General features: G+C 52.7%; 1 protein-coding gene across 1 annotated transcript; it reads left to right on the top strand.

The window, feature by feature from the left end:
- Positions 1 to 709: 709 nt before the first annotated feature.
- On the top strand, positions 710 to 16,377 carry LOC142664448 (putative helicase with zinc finger domain). The gene is given in 15 exon segments (XM_075843510.1): positions 710 to 813; positions 943 to 1,090; positions 1,233 to 1,416; positions 2,352 to 2,580; positions 2,902 to 3,103; positions 3,449 to 3,497; positions 4,619 to 4,803; positions 6,238 to 6,313; positions 6,316 to 6,441; positions 9,149 to 9,225; positions 9,578 to 10,124; positions 10,325 to 10,541; positions 10,668 to 11,175; positions 14,549 to 14,792; positions 16,272 to 16,377. Coding segments are annotated over 15 exon segments (2,916 nt in total). The 3' UTR covers positions 16,292 to 16,377.
- The last annotated feature ends 1,271 nt before the right edge of the window (positions 16,378 to 17,648 follow it).

The following is a 17,648-nucleotide window of genomic DNA, read 5'->3' as shown; positions in this document are numbered from 1 at the left end:
GTGTCTTATCCTTCAATTATATCCAGAACCCCCCTCTCAAAACTCACGGTACTTCTCCTCCAGTCACATCTAAAGCTGCAGTTACCATGCTTGTACTCCAGTCTGATTAAAGCTGCAATTACTATTCTTATACTCCAGACAAATTCAGCGCTGCCATCATAATTATGGGGGTGGTAAAATCCCCCCTCCCGATCTGATTACGCTGCCACCGGTAACGTGTGACATAATCCGTGAATTTCTTCCTCTAAGCACTGACTGTTCTCGCAGATTGCGCTGACGTACGCGCTAATGTACAAGGTGTCGCTGTGTCTGTGAAGTATCGGCACGGATGAATTCACGGTGATGAAATTCACAGCTTCGGCCGGCGTATCTGCATTCATTTACATCACACTGCGGCGAGCTCGCCGTATCTAGGTCACAAATCAATGGCCGGACGCTCCCCACCGCCGCCATGGGAATGGACTACAGTGTTGTGTATTATGTCCCGTAGTCTTCAATGCTCCGGATTATCAGATCTCCTGGACTATTGGCGGTGACGCCGCTCACGTGGTGTTATCATTATTTGGTGCCGGACTAACCGGTTATGACCATTTATTGAGTTTTTTTGTAGTCCGAGGAGAAGCTAGCTACTTCCTCCCTCGCTGATGTCACTACTGAGCTACAGTCCTGACACCAGGTCGTGCACCACTCTACAGACGTTCAATCAAGGATGGGGGGATGGGAGAGGGAGCGGCTCCCACATGATGAGATGGAGGGGGAGGAGCCTCTGCTGATAGGAAACTGTCATGTAAGAGCCAACATGGCTGACAGGAAGTAGCTGTACAGCGAGGCAGTTACTTCCTGTCCATGACGGTAGGAGGAGTCTGAGTGTCGGGATGTTTGGGATCATGGGCGGACGGATGTTGGGGGTTTTCATGCTGACCTGTTCCTCTTTACTTCCAGTTATACGTCTGAGCTGTTCTACGAGGGGAAGTTAATGGCCAGCGGCAAACAACCGGCCCACAAGGACTTTTACCCTCTGACTTTTTTCACCGCCCGGGGAGAGGACGTCCAGGAGAAGAACAGCACCGCCTTCTACAACAACGCTGAGGTGCGCTGAAAAAACATGGCTGCCGAGCCACGTGTATATGAAGAAGGCAGCGTATGTGGCAGCCTGCAATCTGCTGCCGCTGTCCCCGTACTCTGCGTTCATCAGTCCGCCGCCTTCACTGCCTTTTCTGCATTTCTTTCAGGTGTTTGAGGTGGTGGAACGTGTGGAGGAGTTGAGGAGGAAATGGCCGGTGGCGTGGGGCAAGCTAGACGATGGCAGCATCGGAGTGGTAACGCCCTACGCCGATCAGGTGTTCAGGATCCGAGCTGAGCTGCGCAAGAAACGTCTCTCAGAAGTCAGCGTGGAGAGAGTGCTGAACGTCCAGGGTGAGACCAACATCTAGTGGGGCACAGGACGCCTCCTATAGAATAAGGGGCACTAAATATCAATGCGGTCCTATAAATAGGAGAGTAATGTGTCCTATGCATGGTCATCAGTACATGTCCTACACGTGGCCAGGAAGTGTTATCAGTACATGTCCTACACGTGGCCAGGAAGTGTTATCAGTACATGTCCTACACGTGGCCAGGAAGTGTTATCAGTACATGTAGTACACGTGGCCAGGAAGTGTTATCAGTACATGTCCTACACGTGGCCAGGAAGTGTTATCAGTACATGTCCTACACGTGGCCAGGAAGTGTTATCAGTACATGTCCTACACGTGGCCAGGAAGTGTTATCAGTACATGTAGTACACGTGGCCAGGAAGTGTTATCAGTACATGTCCTACACGTGGCCAGGAAGTGTTATCAGTACATGTCCTACACGTGGCCAGGAAGTGTTATCAGTACATGTCCTACACGTGGCCAGGAAGTGTTATCAGTACATGTAGTACACGTGGCCAGGAAGTGTTATCAGTACATGTCCTACACGTGGCCAGGAAGTGTTATCAGTACATGTCCTACACGTGGCCAGGAAGTGTTATCAGTACATGTCCTACACGTGGCCAGGAAGTGTTATCAGTACATGTAGTACACGTGGCCAGGAAGTGTTATCAGTACATGTCCTACACGTGGCCAGGAAGTATCATCAGTACATGTCCTACACGTGGCCAGGAAGTGTTATCAGTACGTTTCCTACAGGTGGCCAGGAAGTGTTATCAGTACGTTTCCTACAGGTGGCCAGGAAGTGTTATCAGTACGTTTCCTACAGGTGGCCAGGAAGGTTTATCAGTACGTGTCCTACACGTGGCCAGGAAGTGTTATCAGTAGACCTGTGTGTGGGGGAGGTGATTAACCCTTGGCATGGTTTCTCGTCTCCAGGTAAGCAGTTCCGCGTCCTGTTCCTCAGCACGGTCCGCACCCGCCACACCTGTAAACACAAGCAGACCCCCATCAAACGCAAGGAGCAGCTGCTGGAGGACTCCACCGAGGACCTGGACTACGGCTTCCTGTCCAATTACAAGCTGCTGAACACGGCCATCACTCGCGCCCAGTCCCTGGTGGCGGTGGTGGGAGACCCCATCGCTTTGTGCTCTATTGGAAGATGCAGGTAGGGGGTCTGTATGGGGCGCTGCTTTGTGGGCTCCGCCCTTTATCGGCGCAGGTTTCAGCAGCGGAACGCGACGTATAACAGATGAATCCTTTAGAATGACGTCTCAGATCTGTGAGACCCCATAGAGGGATCGGGAACGAGGTCTTGCAGGATAGAAGCCCCTCCCCCCTCTTACTGTTTAGCATTGATCTGATCTAACACAAGGGGTTAATGCCGGCGGAGGATTCGCCTTCTGCCACGCGTTTTCTTCTGACAGGAGGGTCTCGCTCACCGCCAGTGTTGTCAGGGGGCCTTCTAATTTTTGCGGTCTCTCCACAGAAAGTTTTGGGAACAGTTCATCATGATTTGCCACGAGAATCGGAGTCTTCACGGCATCACGTTCGAGCAGATCAAATCCCAGCTAGAGGCCTTAGAGTTAAAGAAAACGTATGTACTGAACCCGCTGGCGCCAGAGTTCATCCCGCGGGCGCTCCGCCAGCAGTCAGCAAACACGGCCAAACAGCAGCAGTCACCGCCAAAGGTAACGGAAACATCTGCGAATAAAGCTCAATCGTTGTATTGACACTGTTCAAGATCACTGCCTGCTGTCAGTGAAGAGAAGGCGGCCTTCTCACACAACTGATGTATATCACATTGTCACAAACTGCAGCTGGGTGAGAGGACTTTGTCTATGACTTTCTATTCACTGACTGCAAGCAGATTTTAAGACTAGTGACACAGTGTATATTAGAAAGTTGCATAGCTTTTCATCATGCAGTCATTATTTACACAACACCGGCCCTGTAATACTGAATTGAATTGAGGTGTCAGTAAAGCACGTGAACCCCAAAAGTTGTCATTTACCGGCTGTAACTTGTGTTTCCAGGGCAAAGGTCATCACAATCAGAGCGAGCACTTTCAAGGGGATGGAATGGGTAAGTCTGTTATATTTGAGCTGCTGTATAAAGCATGGGGGACAGTGCAGCAGTCCGAGACAGGAGGTGGAGTTTAGACTCCAATAGACAATGCGGCAGAGCTGGAGACACTGATCATAAGTGTGCTGTAATGGAGAACGGCTGCAGTATACAGCATGGGGGAGATAGAGCTGCAGTTGGAGTAGACTCCAGTAGATGGTGCCGCTGAGCTGGAGACACTGATCATGTGGGCTGTAATGGAGAACGGCTGCAGTATACAGCATGGGGGAGATAGAGCTGCAGTTGGAGTAGACTCCAGTAGATGGTGCCGCTGAGCTGGAGACACTGATCATGTGTGGGCTGTAATGGAGGACGGCTGCAGTATACAGCATGGGGGAGATAGAGCTGCAGTTGGAGTAGACTCCAGTAGACGGTGCCGCTGAGCTGGAGACACTGATCATGTGTGGGCTGTAATGGAGAACGGCTGCAGTATACAGCATGGGGGAGATAGAGCTGCAGTTGGAGTAGACTCCAGTAGACGGTGCCGCTGAGCTGGAGACACTGATCATGTGTGGGCTGTATGGAGAACGGCTGCAGTATACAGCTTGGGGGAGATAGAGCTGCAGTTGGAGTAGACTCCAGTAGACGGTGCCGCTGAGCTGGAGACACTGATCATGTGTGGGCTGTAATGGTGAACGGCTGCAGTATACAGCATGGGGGAGATAGAGCTGCAGTTGGAGTAGACTCCAGTAGACGGTGCCGCTGAGCTGGAGACACTGATCATGTGTGGGCTGTAATGGAGAACAGCTGCAGTATACAGCATGGGGAAGATAGAGCTGCAGTTGGAGTAGACTCCAGTAGACGGTGCCGCTGAGCTGGAGACACTGATCATGTGTGGGCTGTAATGGAGAACAGCTGCAGTATACAGCATGGGGGAGATAGAGCTGCAGTTGGAGTAGACTCCAGTAGATGGTGCCGCTGAGCTGGAGACACTGATCATGTGTGGGCTGTAATGGAGGACGGCTGCAGTATACAGCATGGGGGAGATAGAGCTGCAGTTGGAGTAGACTCCAGTAGATGGTGCCACTGAGCTGGATTCATGTTGGTTGCTAATAATAACCAGATTTTCTCATCTTCTTTAGTTCAGCCCAATCCATCTGTACTGATCGGCAATCCCATCCGGGCGTACACCCCACCCATGGGTCCACACACCAACATGGGCAAATCCCCCAGCCCCGTGCAGAGGATAGACCCCCACACTGGCACCAGTATCCTCTATGTACCCGCCGTCTACGGGGGCAATATGGTCATGTCCGTGCCTTTACCTGTGAGTATCAGAGACCCAGGGGGCGTGTGGGGGAGGGGCTTCATATTAGACCACACCTCCTGGTGGGGGGCCAGTCACAGTGCATGTGGCTGATTGTATGAGGGGCTATCTGTAGATGTGTGTAGATCATACCATCCTTGGGGTGGGGGGTCTGCCTGCATTGCCTCCTTGGGGAGGTGTTTGCGCCACCTCCTTGGGGGGGGGGGGGGTCTGCCTGCGCCGCCTCCTTGGGGTGGGGGGTCTGCCTGCGTTGCCTCCTTGGGGAGGTGTTTGCCTGCGCCACCTCCTTGGGGGGGGGGTCTGCCTGCGCCGCCTCCTTGGGGTGGGGGGTGGGGGTCTGCCTGCGCCGCCTCCTTGGGGTGGGGGGGGTCTGCCTGCGCCGCCTCCTTGGGGTGGGGGGGGTCTGCCTGCGCCGCCTCCTTGGGGTGGGGGGTGGGGGTCTGCCTGCGCCGCCTCCTTGGGGTGGGGGGGGTCTGCCTGCGCGCTCCTTGGGGTGGGGGGGGTCTGCCTGCGCCGCCTCCTTGGGGTGGGGGGTGGGGGTCTGCCTGCGCCGCCTCCTTGGGGTGGGGGGGTCTGCCTGCGCCGCCTCCTTGGGGTGGGGGGGGTCTGCCTGCGCCGCCTCCTTGGGGTGGGGGGGGTCTGCCTGACTACACTGATCAGATGTGATGTGACTGCGGTGCCAGCGCTGCGCACGTTTCCATGGCAATGATTGCTGAGTAAAGAGGCGCCCGTGTCTGACCCTGTTATAGGCGCTGCGCCGTCCTGCTGCTCCCGTCTATGTAGGAAATCGTCTATTGTCTATTCTCCAGTCACATCCAGAGCTGCATCATGTCTTACCGTAGTCACATGTAGAACTGACTTCCCACTAGTTTAGTATTTTGGGGTCTGTCAGGAAAAGTCTGGGGTGTTATGACGTAACCCTAAAGTGTAGCAGCAGCTCTTGATGTAACTGATGGAGTATAAAACCTCATGTCACTGCAAAATTGCCTCTGGATGTGACTGGATTATAAAACCTGATGTGACTGCAGCTTTGGATGTGACTGGAGTAGAGGACATGATCGGTGTCGTGCTCCTCTCATCCAGACATTGGTTTCTCTTTCCTCCGTGCCGTTGTCTTCTCGCTCCCCCCCCCCCCCCCCCCCAGTTTATGTCCTGGCAGTGGAGACGGCTGCGTTACTTACACTGTGACGGAGCTGCAGCTTAGATGAGGTCTGTGTATAACGCGCGGCTGTGTTCGCTGTGCGCAGGACTTCCACATAGTCGTTACCGCCACATTCAGTGTTTTCTTGTGTACCCCCCCCCCCCTCCCCCGTGGATGTTCGACATACCAGAGGATCAGCGGCGCCCCATGTGTATATGGACTCTTCCATCATGGCCGCCGACGTCCACCCGGCAGCCGGCCACGTTTTCTGTAACGGTCTCTTGTTGTTCTAGGTTCCGTGGCCGCCCAACTACCAGGGTCGGTTTTCCGTTGACCCGCGGCTCATGACTCACCCAGCGATGGCCTATAACTGAACCTCCTGCAGGGGCACGGCCGCGGATCCCCCATCCCATTCGGGCTCGGCCACCACTCACCGGTCAACGTCGGGCAGCAGATTCAGCACACGGACAAAGATCAACACGAACCCAGCCGCAACGGTTAGTGAAGGCAATGATCCGCTCAGGTGAAACAGCCGGCGGTTACTTAGTTACAGCTGAGGGTTTGTTGCAATGTAACAGTTCAGGCAGTCCTCTGAACAAAACAGCAGCAAAAATATCTGACTTCTTCACCTAGTCCTGTTCTCACAGCTGGTGGACGTGCTACAATGTATCAGTGCTATGAGTCTACTGTGCGTTATCTACACTGATACATTGTAACACACTGCAGCTGTGTGCGCTCTCACGGGGTGAAGCTTCATCACTACAAATGATGTCAAATCTCTAGATCTATGCGGGATAATGTCCCGCAGGGCACAGAACTTCCTGCCTCAGCTGCTGCAGAACATTATGAAAAACAAGCAGGAGCTTCCTGTCAATCACTGATCACTTCTTCTAAATGAGGGTCTGCAGGGCTGAGGTTTACATCATTGTGGCAGCTACAGAACCCCATCCCCCATATATAGTGCCAGTCTCACTGTGCCCGCCCTATAGTATGAGCCATGTTATTTACCCTCATAATTTAATTCTACTAGGCCCCCCCCATACAGTGCCAGGCACTAGGCCCCCCCATACAGTGCCAGTCACTAGGCCCCCCCATACAGTGCCAGTCACTAGGCCCCCCATACAGTGCCAGTCACTAGGCCCCCCCATACAGTGCCAGTCACTAGGCCCCCCCATACAGTGCCAGTCACTAGGCCCCCCCTGTACAGTGCCAGTCACTAGGCCCCCCCTGTACAGTGCCAGTCACTAGGCCCCCCCTGTACAGTGCCAGTCACTAGGCCGCCCCTGTACAGTGCCAGTCACTAGGCCCCCCCTGTACAGTGCCAGTCACTAGGCCCCCCCTGTACAGTGCCAGTCACTAGGCCCCCCCTGTACAGTGCCAGTCACTAGGCCCCCCCTGTACAGTGCCAGTCACTAGGCCCCCCCCATACAGTGCCAGTCACTAGGCCCCCCCATACAGTGCCAGTCACTAGGCCCCCCCTGTACAGTGCCAGTCACTAGGCCCCCCCTGTACAGTGCCAGTCACTAGGCCCCCCCTGTACAGTGCCAGTCACTAGGCCCCCCTGTACAGTGCCAGTCACTAGGCCCCCCCCTGTACAGTGCCAGTCACTAGGCCCCCCCTGTACAGTGCCAGTCACTAGGCCCCCCCTGTACAGTGCCAGTCACTAGGCCCCCCCTGTACAGTGGCCAGTCACTAGGCCCCCCCTGTACAGTGCCAGTCACTAGGCCCCCCCTGTACAGTGCCAGTCACTAGGCCCCCCCTGTTACAGTGCCAGTCACTAGGCCCCCCCTGTACAGTGCCAGTCACTAGGCCCCCCTGTACAGTGCCAGTCACTAGGCCCCCCCTGTACAGTGCCAGTCACTAGGCCCCCCCTGTACAGTGCCAGTCACTAGGCCCCCCCTGTACAGTGCCAGTCACTAGGCCCCCCCATGTACAGTGCCAGTCACTAGGCCCCCCCTGTACAGTGCCAGTCACTAGGCCCCCCCTGTACAGTGCCAGTCACTAGGCCCCCCCTGTACAGTGCCAGTCACTAGGCCCCCCCCCCGTACAGTGCCAGTCACTAGGCCCCCCCCCCCGTACAGTGCAGTCACTAGGCCCCCCCCCCCCGTACAGTGCCAGTCACTAGGCCCCCCCCCCCGTACAGTGCCAGTCACTAGGCCCCCCCCGTACAGTGCCAGTCACTAGGCCCCCCCCCCGTACAGTGCCAGTCACTAGGCCCCCCCCGTACAGTGCCAGTCACTAGGCCCCCCCCCGTACAGTGCCAGTCACTAGGCCCCCTCGTACAGTGCCAGTCACTAGGCCCCCTGTACAGTGCCAGTCACTAGGCCCCCCCGTACAGTGCCAGTCACTAGGCCCCCCCGTACAGTGCCAGTCACTAGGCCCCCCCGTACAGTGCCAGTCACTAGGCCCCCCCTGTACAGTGCCAGTCACTAGGCCCCCCCTGTACAGTGCCAGTCACTAGGCCCCCCCTGTACAGTGCCAGTCACTAGGCCCCCCCGTACAGTGCCAGTCACTAGGCCCCCCCATACAGTGCCAGTCACTAGGCCCACCCCCGTACAGTGCCAGTCACTAGGCCCCCCCCGTACAGTGCCAGTCACTAGGCCCCCCCCGTACAGTGCCAGTCACTAGGCCCCCCCGTACAGTGCCAGTCACTAGGCCCCCCCGTACAGTGCCAGTCACTAGGCCCCCCCTGTACAGTGCCAGTCACTAGGCCCCCCCTGTACAGTGCCAGTCACTAGGCCCCCCCTGTACAGTGCCAGTCACTAGGCCCCCCCTGTACAGTGCCAGTCACTAGGCCCCCCCCTGTACAGTGCCAGTCACTAGGCCCCCCCCGTACAGTGCCAGTCACTAGGCCCCCCCGTACAGTGCCAGTCACTAGGGCCCCCCCCGTACAGTGCCAGTCACTAGGCCCCCCCCCGTACAGTGCCAGTCACTAGGCCCCCCCCGTACAGTGCCAGTCACTAGGCCCACCCCCGTACAGTGTCCACCCTGTTTGTTGTTGGCGCCTCCTTGTACCAGTGGTCGGCACAGCAGGAGGAACTTACCGTCTGTGACGTTTACTGGGGGGTGAGGGGAGATGAGCGGAGTCTATGCAGTGCCGCTCGTCTCTGTACACGGATTATACAAGTATTCTATCCAGTATGTATTCTATATGTGCTCCTCCGTCTACGAGACCCAATGTAACCGTCCTCTCCACCGATCCAGGGAAAAGCGAGAACAATCCATCAGCCGACATGAATAAGCTGCGGACCCCCGAGAAGAAGCCCCTGGACTGCAAAGCGGTAATGTCTCCGCATCCCCTCCCCCGATCATTCTCTGCTGGGGGGTCAGGCAGGACGTGCCGAGGGCGGCATACGTGGTGATGAGCAAATATGGCGGCTTCCCCCGCAACCTCGCCACTAGGATCTGTCATGGGGACCCCAATAAACGTGGTCTTATAGGGGGGTCTGTGTAGCACTGATGAGGATAGTGGGGGTTCCAGTGCGCCCCTCTTCATAGCCCCCCGTGATCCTCGGGGTCTTATAGGGGGGTCTGTGTAGCACTGATGAGGATAGTGGGGGTTCCAGTGCGCCCCTCTTCATAGCCCCCCGTGATCCTCGGGGTCTTGTACTGATTTCCATCTTTTTTTTCCAGGGTGACTTGGACTCAAACGCACAAACGAGAAGTCCGGAGTCTCGATCCAACCTCGGCTTCCCCAAATATCATCGTAAAGATAATCCGAGGTCCATGAACGTCCACCTGACCCCCCCACACCCGCAGTACCCCATGCCCAGCCGCCACTTCCCACACGTCTCCCCCTTACAGCGGCCGCAGTTCACCCTGCAGCAGCAACAAAACCTGCTCTCCCAGCAGCAGAACCATCTCTCCGAACTGCAGATACCCCCTCCCCCACAGGGGCCCGTCGTCCCTCAGCATAACCATCTAATCCAGCAGCCTCCTCCGCAGGCCCCGCAGCTGTCCCCCGCGTTCCAGCCCAACCAGTCCTTTTTTAATAACCCCGTTCCTCACCGGCCCCCATCACCGGGCGTGGACGGCATGGTCCCGGAGCAGCCGCCGACCATTGTGCAGGACGTCAATAACCCGCTCCGCTCCGTCGCTCATAATAATCAGATGATGTCATCGCACCTCAACAGCTACATGGAGGACGGACCCCAAGCCATGAGCGCCGGGGAGGCTCTAGGTGAGTAGCCGGGGAGGAGGGGGTCCCTATTAGTGGCCGCCACAGGTTCAGTGCTATGATATTGATCGGCTGGGACCCGGCATATACATGTGAAGGACTTACCGGGATCACTGGGTCCCAGCAGTCAGACCCCCCCCAGCGATCATATAACCGCCATGCTCGTAGCCGCTCACCGTGACCGCACCTCTATATGATTCCAGATCGTCTCCACGGTAACGTGGCGCTGGAGACGCTGAGGCAGCAGCAGACGAGGATCCAGCAGTGGAACGAACATAACGCCTTCCTGAGCCAAGCCAACCTCGCGTACCCGCACCACCCCCATCTCCAAGCAATGGGTCTGGCCCAACAGCAGCTCGTCCGGCCCAACTGGAAGATACCAAACAGCGGAGAGGAGGAGCCCGAGATCACGTATTCCAGGTATTTCACGTCTTGTGAGCGTCAGGCAGCCCCTCCCTCGCTGCTCTGGTGTGTGGATGATGGGAGTGTTCCTCCAGGGCTCCCGCTTGCATCATTTGATGGTATCGGGTGTTTTTCTTCCTCCAGGTTCCAGGAGTTTCTTCGGGAACTTTCTCAACACGAGCAGAGCGGTGACAATCGAGACCTCACCGAGATGCCTCCCCCACAGTCCAGACTGTTACAGTACAGACAGGTCCAGCCCCGGAGCCCCCCAGCACTGGCCTCCCCATCCTCCAACCACAGCGGCCACTTCCCCAACTTCAGTGAAAACAGCCGAGACCTGGACATGAGTAACAACCCCGCGTACCCGCAGCACATGGCCAATGTGTACAACAGCCCCTACACCATGCCGTCAGAACACATGACAGCCCCTCCACCAATGAAATACCTGCAACACGACGGCTCCTGGGCCTACGCCAACCTGCAGCAGAATCCACTAATGGGGCAGGGATTTCATTACGGTATGCCCCCTCTACAGCACAGACCGCCACAAAACCCGTTCATCCATGTACAGAACCACCAGCCCTCAACTGGACAGGAAACATTTCATCCAGCCGCAGCCCGCGCCGTCTCTTCACTCCACAATCTAGAAGAGGTAAGAAGAGGGAATGTATGTGATGTATACCCAGCAGTGTGTACACTATACACCACCGGGTCACCAGGGACAGGGCACACTATACACCACCGGGTCACCAGGGACGAGGCACACTATATATACCACCGGGTCACCAGGGACGAGGCACACTATATATACCACCGGGTCACCAGGGACGAGGCACACTATATACCACCGGGTCACCAGGGACGAGGCACACTATATATACCACCGGGTCACCAGGGACGAGGCACACTATATATACCACCGGGTCACCAGGGACGAGGCACACTATATACCACCGGGTCACCAGGGACGAGGCACACTATATATACCACCGGGTCACCAGGGACGAGGCACACTATATATACCACCGGGTCACCAGGGACGAGGCACACTATATACCACCGGGTCACCAGGGACGAGGCACACTATATATACCACCGGGTCACCAGGGACGAGGCACACTATATATACCACCGGGTCACCAGGGACGAGGCACACTATATATACCACCGGGTCACCAGGGACGAGGCACACTATATACCACCGGGTCACCAGGGACGAGGCACACTATATATACCACCGGGTCACCAGGGACGAGGCACACTATATATACCACCGGGTCACCAGGGACGAGGCACACTATATACCACCGGGTCACCAGGGACGAGGCACACTATATACCTCCGGGTCACCAGGGACGAGGCACACTATATACCACCGGGTCACCAGGGACGAGGCACACTATATACCGTGTTTCCCCGATAGTAAGACACCCCCGATTGTAAGACGTATCGGGGGTTTCAGGGGGGTCGGCTAATATAAGCCGTACCCCGAAAGTAAGACATATGTCTTACTTTCGGGGAAACACGGGGGTATTGCCGCCTCCTGCCCACTTCCGCGCCGCCCCCCTCTCCATACGTCACCGCGCCGTCCCCAGCACTTGTCAATGCCGCCTCCTCCTCCTTAAAACCCGAGCCATAGACTTTCTACGGCTCGGGTTTTAACTTGCTGCCCGCGCGATCGGGCAGCTGAATGTCGGGTCTCCGGCTGTCAGTGACTGCCGGGGACCCTGAGGAGAGGATAGGAGCAGCTTTAGCTGCTTCTGTCTTCTCCGATGTGTTTTTACACAGCGTTCAATGAACGCTGTGTATAGGAATAGAGACAGCAGCAGCGGCGCTGTCTCTATTCCTCCCGGTGATCATGTGACAGGTCACATGATCGCCGGGTGCCGTTAGTGGCAGACTGTTGCTGGGTCTAACAAGACCCAGCACAGCCCTATTAGTGACAATCGTCACTATGAGAGGGCTGATTTCCCCTGTAACTGGGGCTGCTGTGCAGCTCCAGTTACAGGGGAAAAGATGGTGTAAAAAAAAGAAAAAAATATATATAAAGTTCCCCAAAGGTCTTTTTTGACCTTTGAGGGACAGACCATAGTAATAAAAAAAGAATAAATAATAAAGTAAAGTGCAAAAAATGCGACAATTTTTTTCCAATATAAGACATACCCCGAAAGTAAGACATAGTGGGGCTTTTGGGGATAAAAAGAAAGTAAGACACTGTCTTACTTTCGGGGAAACACGGTACCATCGGGTCACCAGGGACGAGGCACACTATATACCACCGGGTCATCAGGGACGGGGCACCCTATATACCACCGGGTCACCAGGGACAGGGCACACTTTATACCACTGTCACCATGTTCAGTGCTCCATCCCTGTTGACCCTGTAGTGTATAATGAGCCCAGTCTCTGGTGACCCGGTGGTGCATAATGTGCCCAGTCTCTGGTGACCCGGTGGTATATAGTGTGTGCCCAGTCTCTGGTGACCCGGTGGTATATAGTGTGCCCAGTCCCTGGTGACCCGGTGGTATATAGTGTGCCCAGTCCCTGGTGACCCGGTGGTTTATAATGTATCTGGTGGTGTATAGTGTGTCCAGTCTCCGGTGACCCAGTGGTATATAGTGTGCCCAGTCCCTGGTGACCCGGTGGTATATAGTGTGCCCAGTCTCTGGTGACCCGGTGGTATATAGTGTGCCCAGTCTCTGGTGACCCGGTGGTTTATAGTGTACCCGGTCTCTGGTGACCCGATGGTGTATAGTGTGCCCAGTCCCTGGTGACCCGATAGTATATAGTGTGCCCGGTTCCTGGTGACCCGGTGGTTTATAATGTGTCCAGTCCCTGGTGACCCGGTGGTATATAGTGTGCCCGGTTCCTGGTGACCCGGTGGTATATAGTGTTCCCAGTCTCTGGTGACCCGGTGGTATATAGTGTTCCCAGTCTCTGGTGACCCGGTGGTATATTGTGCCCATGTTGATAGTTGGGTGACGTCGTCTCCTGCAGGTTCTTGTTTTGGGTGGTTTTTAGGACTGGTCTCTGAGATGATGGAAGATGTCGCCGTCCTCCCTTATAGTCTTCCATGTTACACCGGAGCCGTGTTTTCTGCTCTTCCTGCGTCGCCCGTGCCCGCTCTTCCTCTAGCCCGCCCCTTCCAGGCCTGTACCCTCCGGATTATGCAGATTCATGATGTGGTTGGATATTGGGGAGACTCTTACATAATCTCCTGCATTTCAAAGTCGAGATCAAAGTGTGACTTAGTGTCAGACCGGCGTTCATGAAAGCTGCAGATTTGGGTCTTCTCACCGGAGGTGGCCGTCCTAACCCCCGAGCACACATGCCAGAGTCTGTCACCCACGCCGTGCCTTCACCGAGCACCCCCTCCCCCACTACGTCACCTTCAAGGCTTAATCTCTGCGTCTAAGTCCTCGAGTTGCTGACAGCGCTGTAGCGTCGCTCACAGTCCGCGTCCTGGCGATGTCTGGGGATACGCACTTCCTTGCAGAAATGGGTTGGTTGGCACCGGGTGATCGTGTCCCGGTCACCATGTCTTTCAGTCCAGCTGGGTCACCATGGTGGCAAGAAGGGGATGGCTCGGTGATGTCACCAGTAGACATGATGACTGGTTGAGCCTCTTACTGGGACTAGTGGGGTGCGCTGGAAAGACGGGTGTAATGTTAAGGATTGGGGTGTATGTCAGATGGGCACTGGCGCATACAGGAGACTCGGGGTGACCATTCTAGAGATGAGTGATGAAGATAACGGGGTGTCATGGAGATTATTCAGGTCGGAATGACGCGCCCCCCTCGTCTAGCGCCTCCTGTGACGTCCTGATGATACTCATTCCCTCTCCCTGGAAATCCCAGGGGGCAGACGCTGCCCTCTCTGCTTATAATCTCGCTGGCATCTGACGAGGAGCGGTCACCTCCGCATGAAGACACGTTCACTAGATCCTACTAATCCTGCGCTGACTGGTTAGTGATCGCTCGCTGCCCTCTGACATCATGAAGTGTCTGATTTTTCTTTTTTTCTAGTATGAACCTAGAGGACCCGGCAGGCCGCTGTACCAAAGACGCATCTCCGCCAGCGCGGCACACGCCGGCTCCGAAGAACTGGCCGCTTGTCAAGAAAACCTCGGCCAATGTAAAGAAATTCAAGACCCCGGCAAGACCTCCTATAACTATTCATCTCCCGAGCTCTGGGTCAACGCGGCATCAACGGTCCCGTATCAGAACATTCCGTGCAACGGCGCCAACCCAGCGCCCAGGGACATGTTAGGTACGAGTGCCCCCTCCCCCGCATCTGCACCCAACTCACCCATCTCTTGGTATACACACTGGTCACGCTTAGTATCGCTGGCTGGAGGGGACATTTTATTGGTTTAGGACGAGGAGCGGGGTTTTTTTTTTTTTTACCCACAAGGAGTTCTGTATTAGCATTTATTTATTATTTATTTATTTTTTTATTTATTCCTTAATTTTTTATTTTATTTTTAATTAATTGTTCTTACATTTTTTTTATTTTTTTTATTTAATTTTTATTTATTTTTTCTTTTTTATTTATTTTTTATTTACTTTATTTAATTTTTATTTACTTACATTTGTATTCATTTCTTGTATTTTGTTTTTTATTTACATTTTTATTTTTTATTTACATTTTTTATTTAATTTTATTTATTTTTTTGGGGATAATTTTGACATAATTGGAGGTTTTGTTCCTTTTTACACGAATATTGTTCTGATAGATTTATTTCCGTGGCTATAAAAAGAGAACCATGAATGATAATGATGGGCGCGGTCTATCCCGGTGCTTTGGCGCTGGCAGAGGGTATCGACATCCGTTTATAAATTCTAGCGCGATTCTCCTTGGTGTAGATCGGTCTCCGCGCCCCCAGCGCCTCAAGACCCGGGAAACCGTCTTTCTCGCCATATAAAACTTGCCATTGCTTTTCCTCTGATTCTGGCCGCCATTTTTATTTTTGCTTTTTCGTCCTCCCCTTCGGAAAGCCATCATTTTATTTTTGTCATTTTTGCGTCCATATAACCGTCTGAGGCTTGTTGTTTGCAGGACGAGTTGTAGCTTTTCGCTCCACCGTCTTTTGTACCATATAATGTAGTGGGGAAAAAAAGCCATTTCTCCATTTTTTTGGGCGGTTTGGTTTATGCGGCCGTCACCGTGCTGGGAAAGTGGCGCGTTCAATTCTACGCCGTTGCAGAGAGACCAAATTTCTCTATTTTTTTTTTATTTTTTTTTACTATTACCAGGAAAAATTAATTGTTAAAAATAAAATTGGCGCCATAATCTGAGCGGCAGCACTTTTTTTTTTTCGATGGATTGCGGGATGTGAGGGCTTGTTGTTTGCGGGGCGCGGCGCTGTCCCTGCTATTGGTCAGTTTTTGGGGTTACATGAGACTTTTTGATCACTTTTTATTCCTTTTTTGGTGGGAGATTCTGGCGGTTTTGACTTTTTTTTTAGTGCGTTCTCCGTGCGGTTCAACAACATTATATTTGTATTCGTTCAGACTTTTATGGACTCGGCGATACCGATTATGTTTGTTTTTTTACATTACTTTTATGGGGAAATCTGATTTTTAATTTTTTTTTTTATTTGTCTTTTTAATTTTTTTTCTAAGTATAAAAAAGCACTTGCAGGATGTGCTGCGATACTGAAGGTGCGTGTGTGCGGCCTGACCGCTCGCTGACTCTTACCCACGTGTCTATGGATTGGTTATTAACTTCTCTTATAACGTTGTCCAGTTGCTCCACAGAAATGGTGAAGCCCCCGGACGAGCACCTCAAGCCGGAGAACATGCCGATGTCCAACTCCTTCAATTACAACGTCCTGCAGCATCTGGGCCAGTTCCCACCGCTCATGTCCAACAAGCAGATTGTAGAACCCAACGGAACCGGAGCGGCCCAACAGAATGCAGGCGCCAACAAGCCCACCATGTCTTACGCTAGTGCCCTGCGGGCGCCACCTAAACCCAAGCCCCCGCCCGAACAGGCAAAAAAGAATAGCGACCCCTTGTCTTTATTTCAGGAACTTAGCTTAGGGAGTTCATCAGGTAACAACGGCTTCTATTCCTATTTTAAGTAGACCCCCCCCCCCTCATTTTTTTTATTTTTTTTTTCTAGTTTTTTTGGTGTTTTTTGGTTTTATTCCCCAAAAATGTTTTTGTTCTTTTTGTAGAAATTCCCTGTTTTAGCTTTGGTTAATGAGTAATCGATCGCCTCACTGTCATTTTAAGCAATTTTTAAATTTATTTTTTTCTTGTACGTGTGCGCATAAAAAAAACCAAAAGCGTGTTCTGCGCTCACGTCTATGTGTCCGCAGCTATTGTGCACACTTCACGGCTCACGGCCAAACGCAACTCCAATAGAACATTTCCCTATTATTCAATATTCGGCTCTTCATTCACTCAAATTTATTACTTTTTTATTCAAAATAAAAAAAAAATGTACATTTTATTTACAAATAATGGAGGTGAGGTAGTAGCTGTTCACGTATAGCCACGGGACGCCGCTCACTGCTATTGGCTATAATCATTCATTGCCGTGGGCCTAAAAAAAAAACGTGGACACATAAACAGTGACGTAAACACACAAAAAAAAAATAATAATTTGTGACTGTATATTTAAGGTACATGAATATACATCCACTGGTAACTGTCTGTAGCTTTACACCGAGAAAAAAAAAAAAATCCCATCCCCCCCCCCAAAAAAAAATGACAAAAAAATTTTCTTGTTTTTTTTTTTTTTTTTCCTTTTTGAATTTTAATGTGGGGCCGGCTTATGACCGTTTTATGTAGAACATTTTTTTTTACGTGTCATAAATGTTGCATTACGTTTAGCAGCTTCGGCTATATATCTTTAAGAAAAAAAATGACAAAGTAAAAAGTAAAAAAAAAAAAAAAAAAATTTTAAAAATGAAGAGAAAAAACGAATCACATTTTGTCAAAGTTGTATTTAAAGAGAAAGAAAATGTAAGTCGTCTTTACATTTATTCAATCGACATTGGCATCCAATACTGGGGTTTTCTGTACCAGAAATAGCCGGTTCATGTAAGAATTATTATGTGTTGTTACTGCATTACATTTTTTTCTCTCTTTTTTTTTTTTTTTTTTTTTTTTTTTA

This window comes from Rhinoderma darwinii, chromosome 12 (genome assembly GCF_050947455.1).
Source record: "Rhinoderma darwinii isolate aRhiDar2 chromosome 12, aRhiDar2.hap1, whole genome shotgun sequence".
NCBI classification, from domain to species: Eukaryota; Metazoa; Chordata; class Amphibia; order Anura; family Rhinodermatidae; genus Rhinoderma; species Rhinoderma darwinii.
The sequence above is the reverse complement of the archived record's forward strand: the minus strand, read 5'-3'. Positions and strand labels throughout refer to the sequence as shown.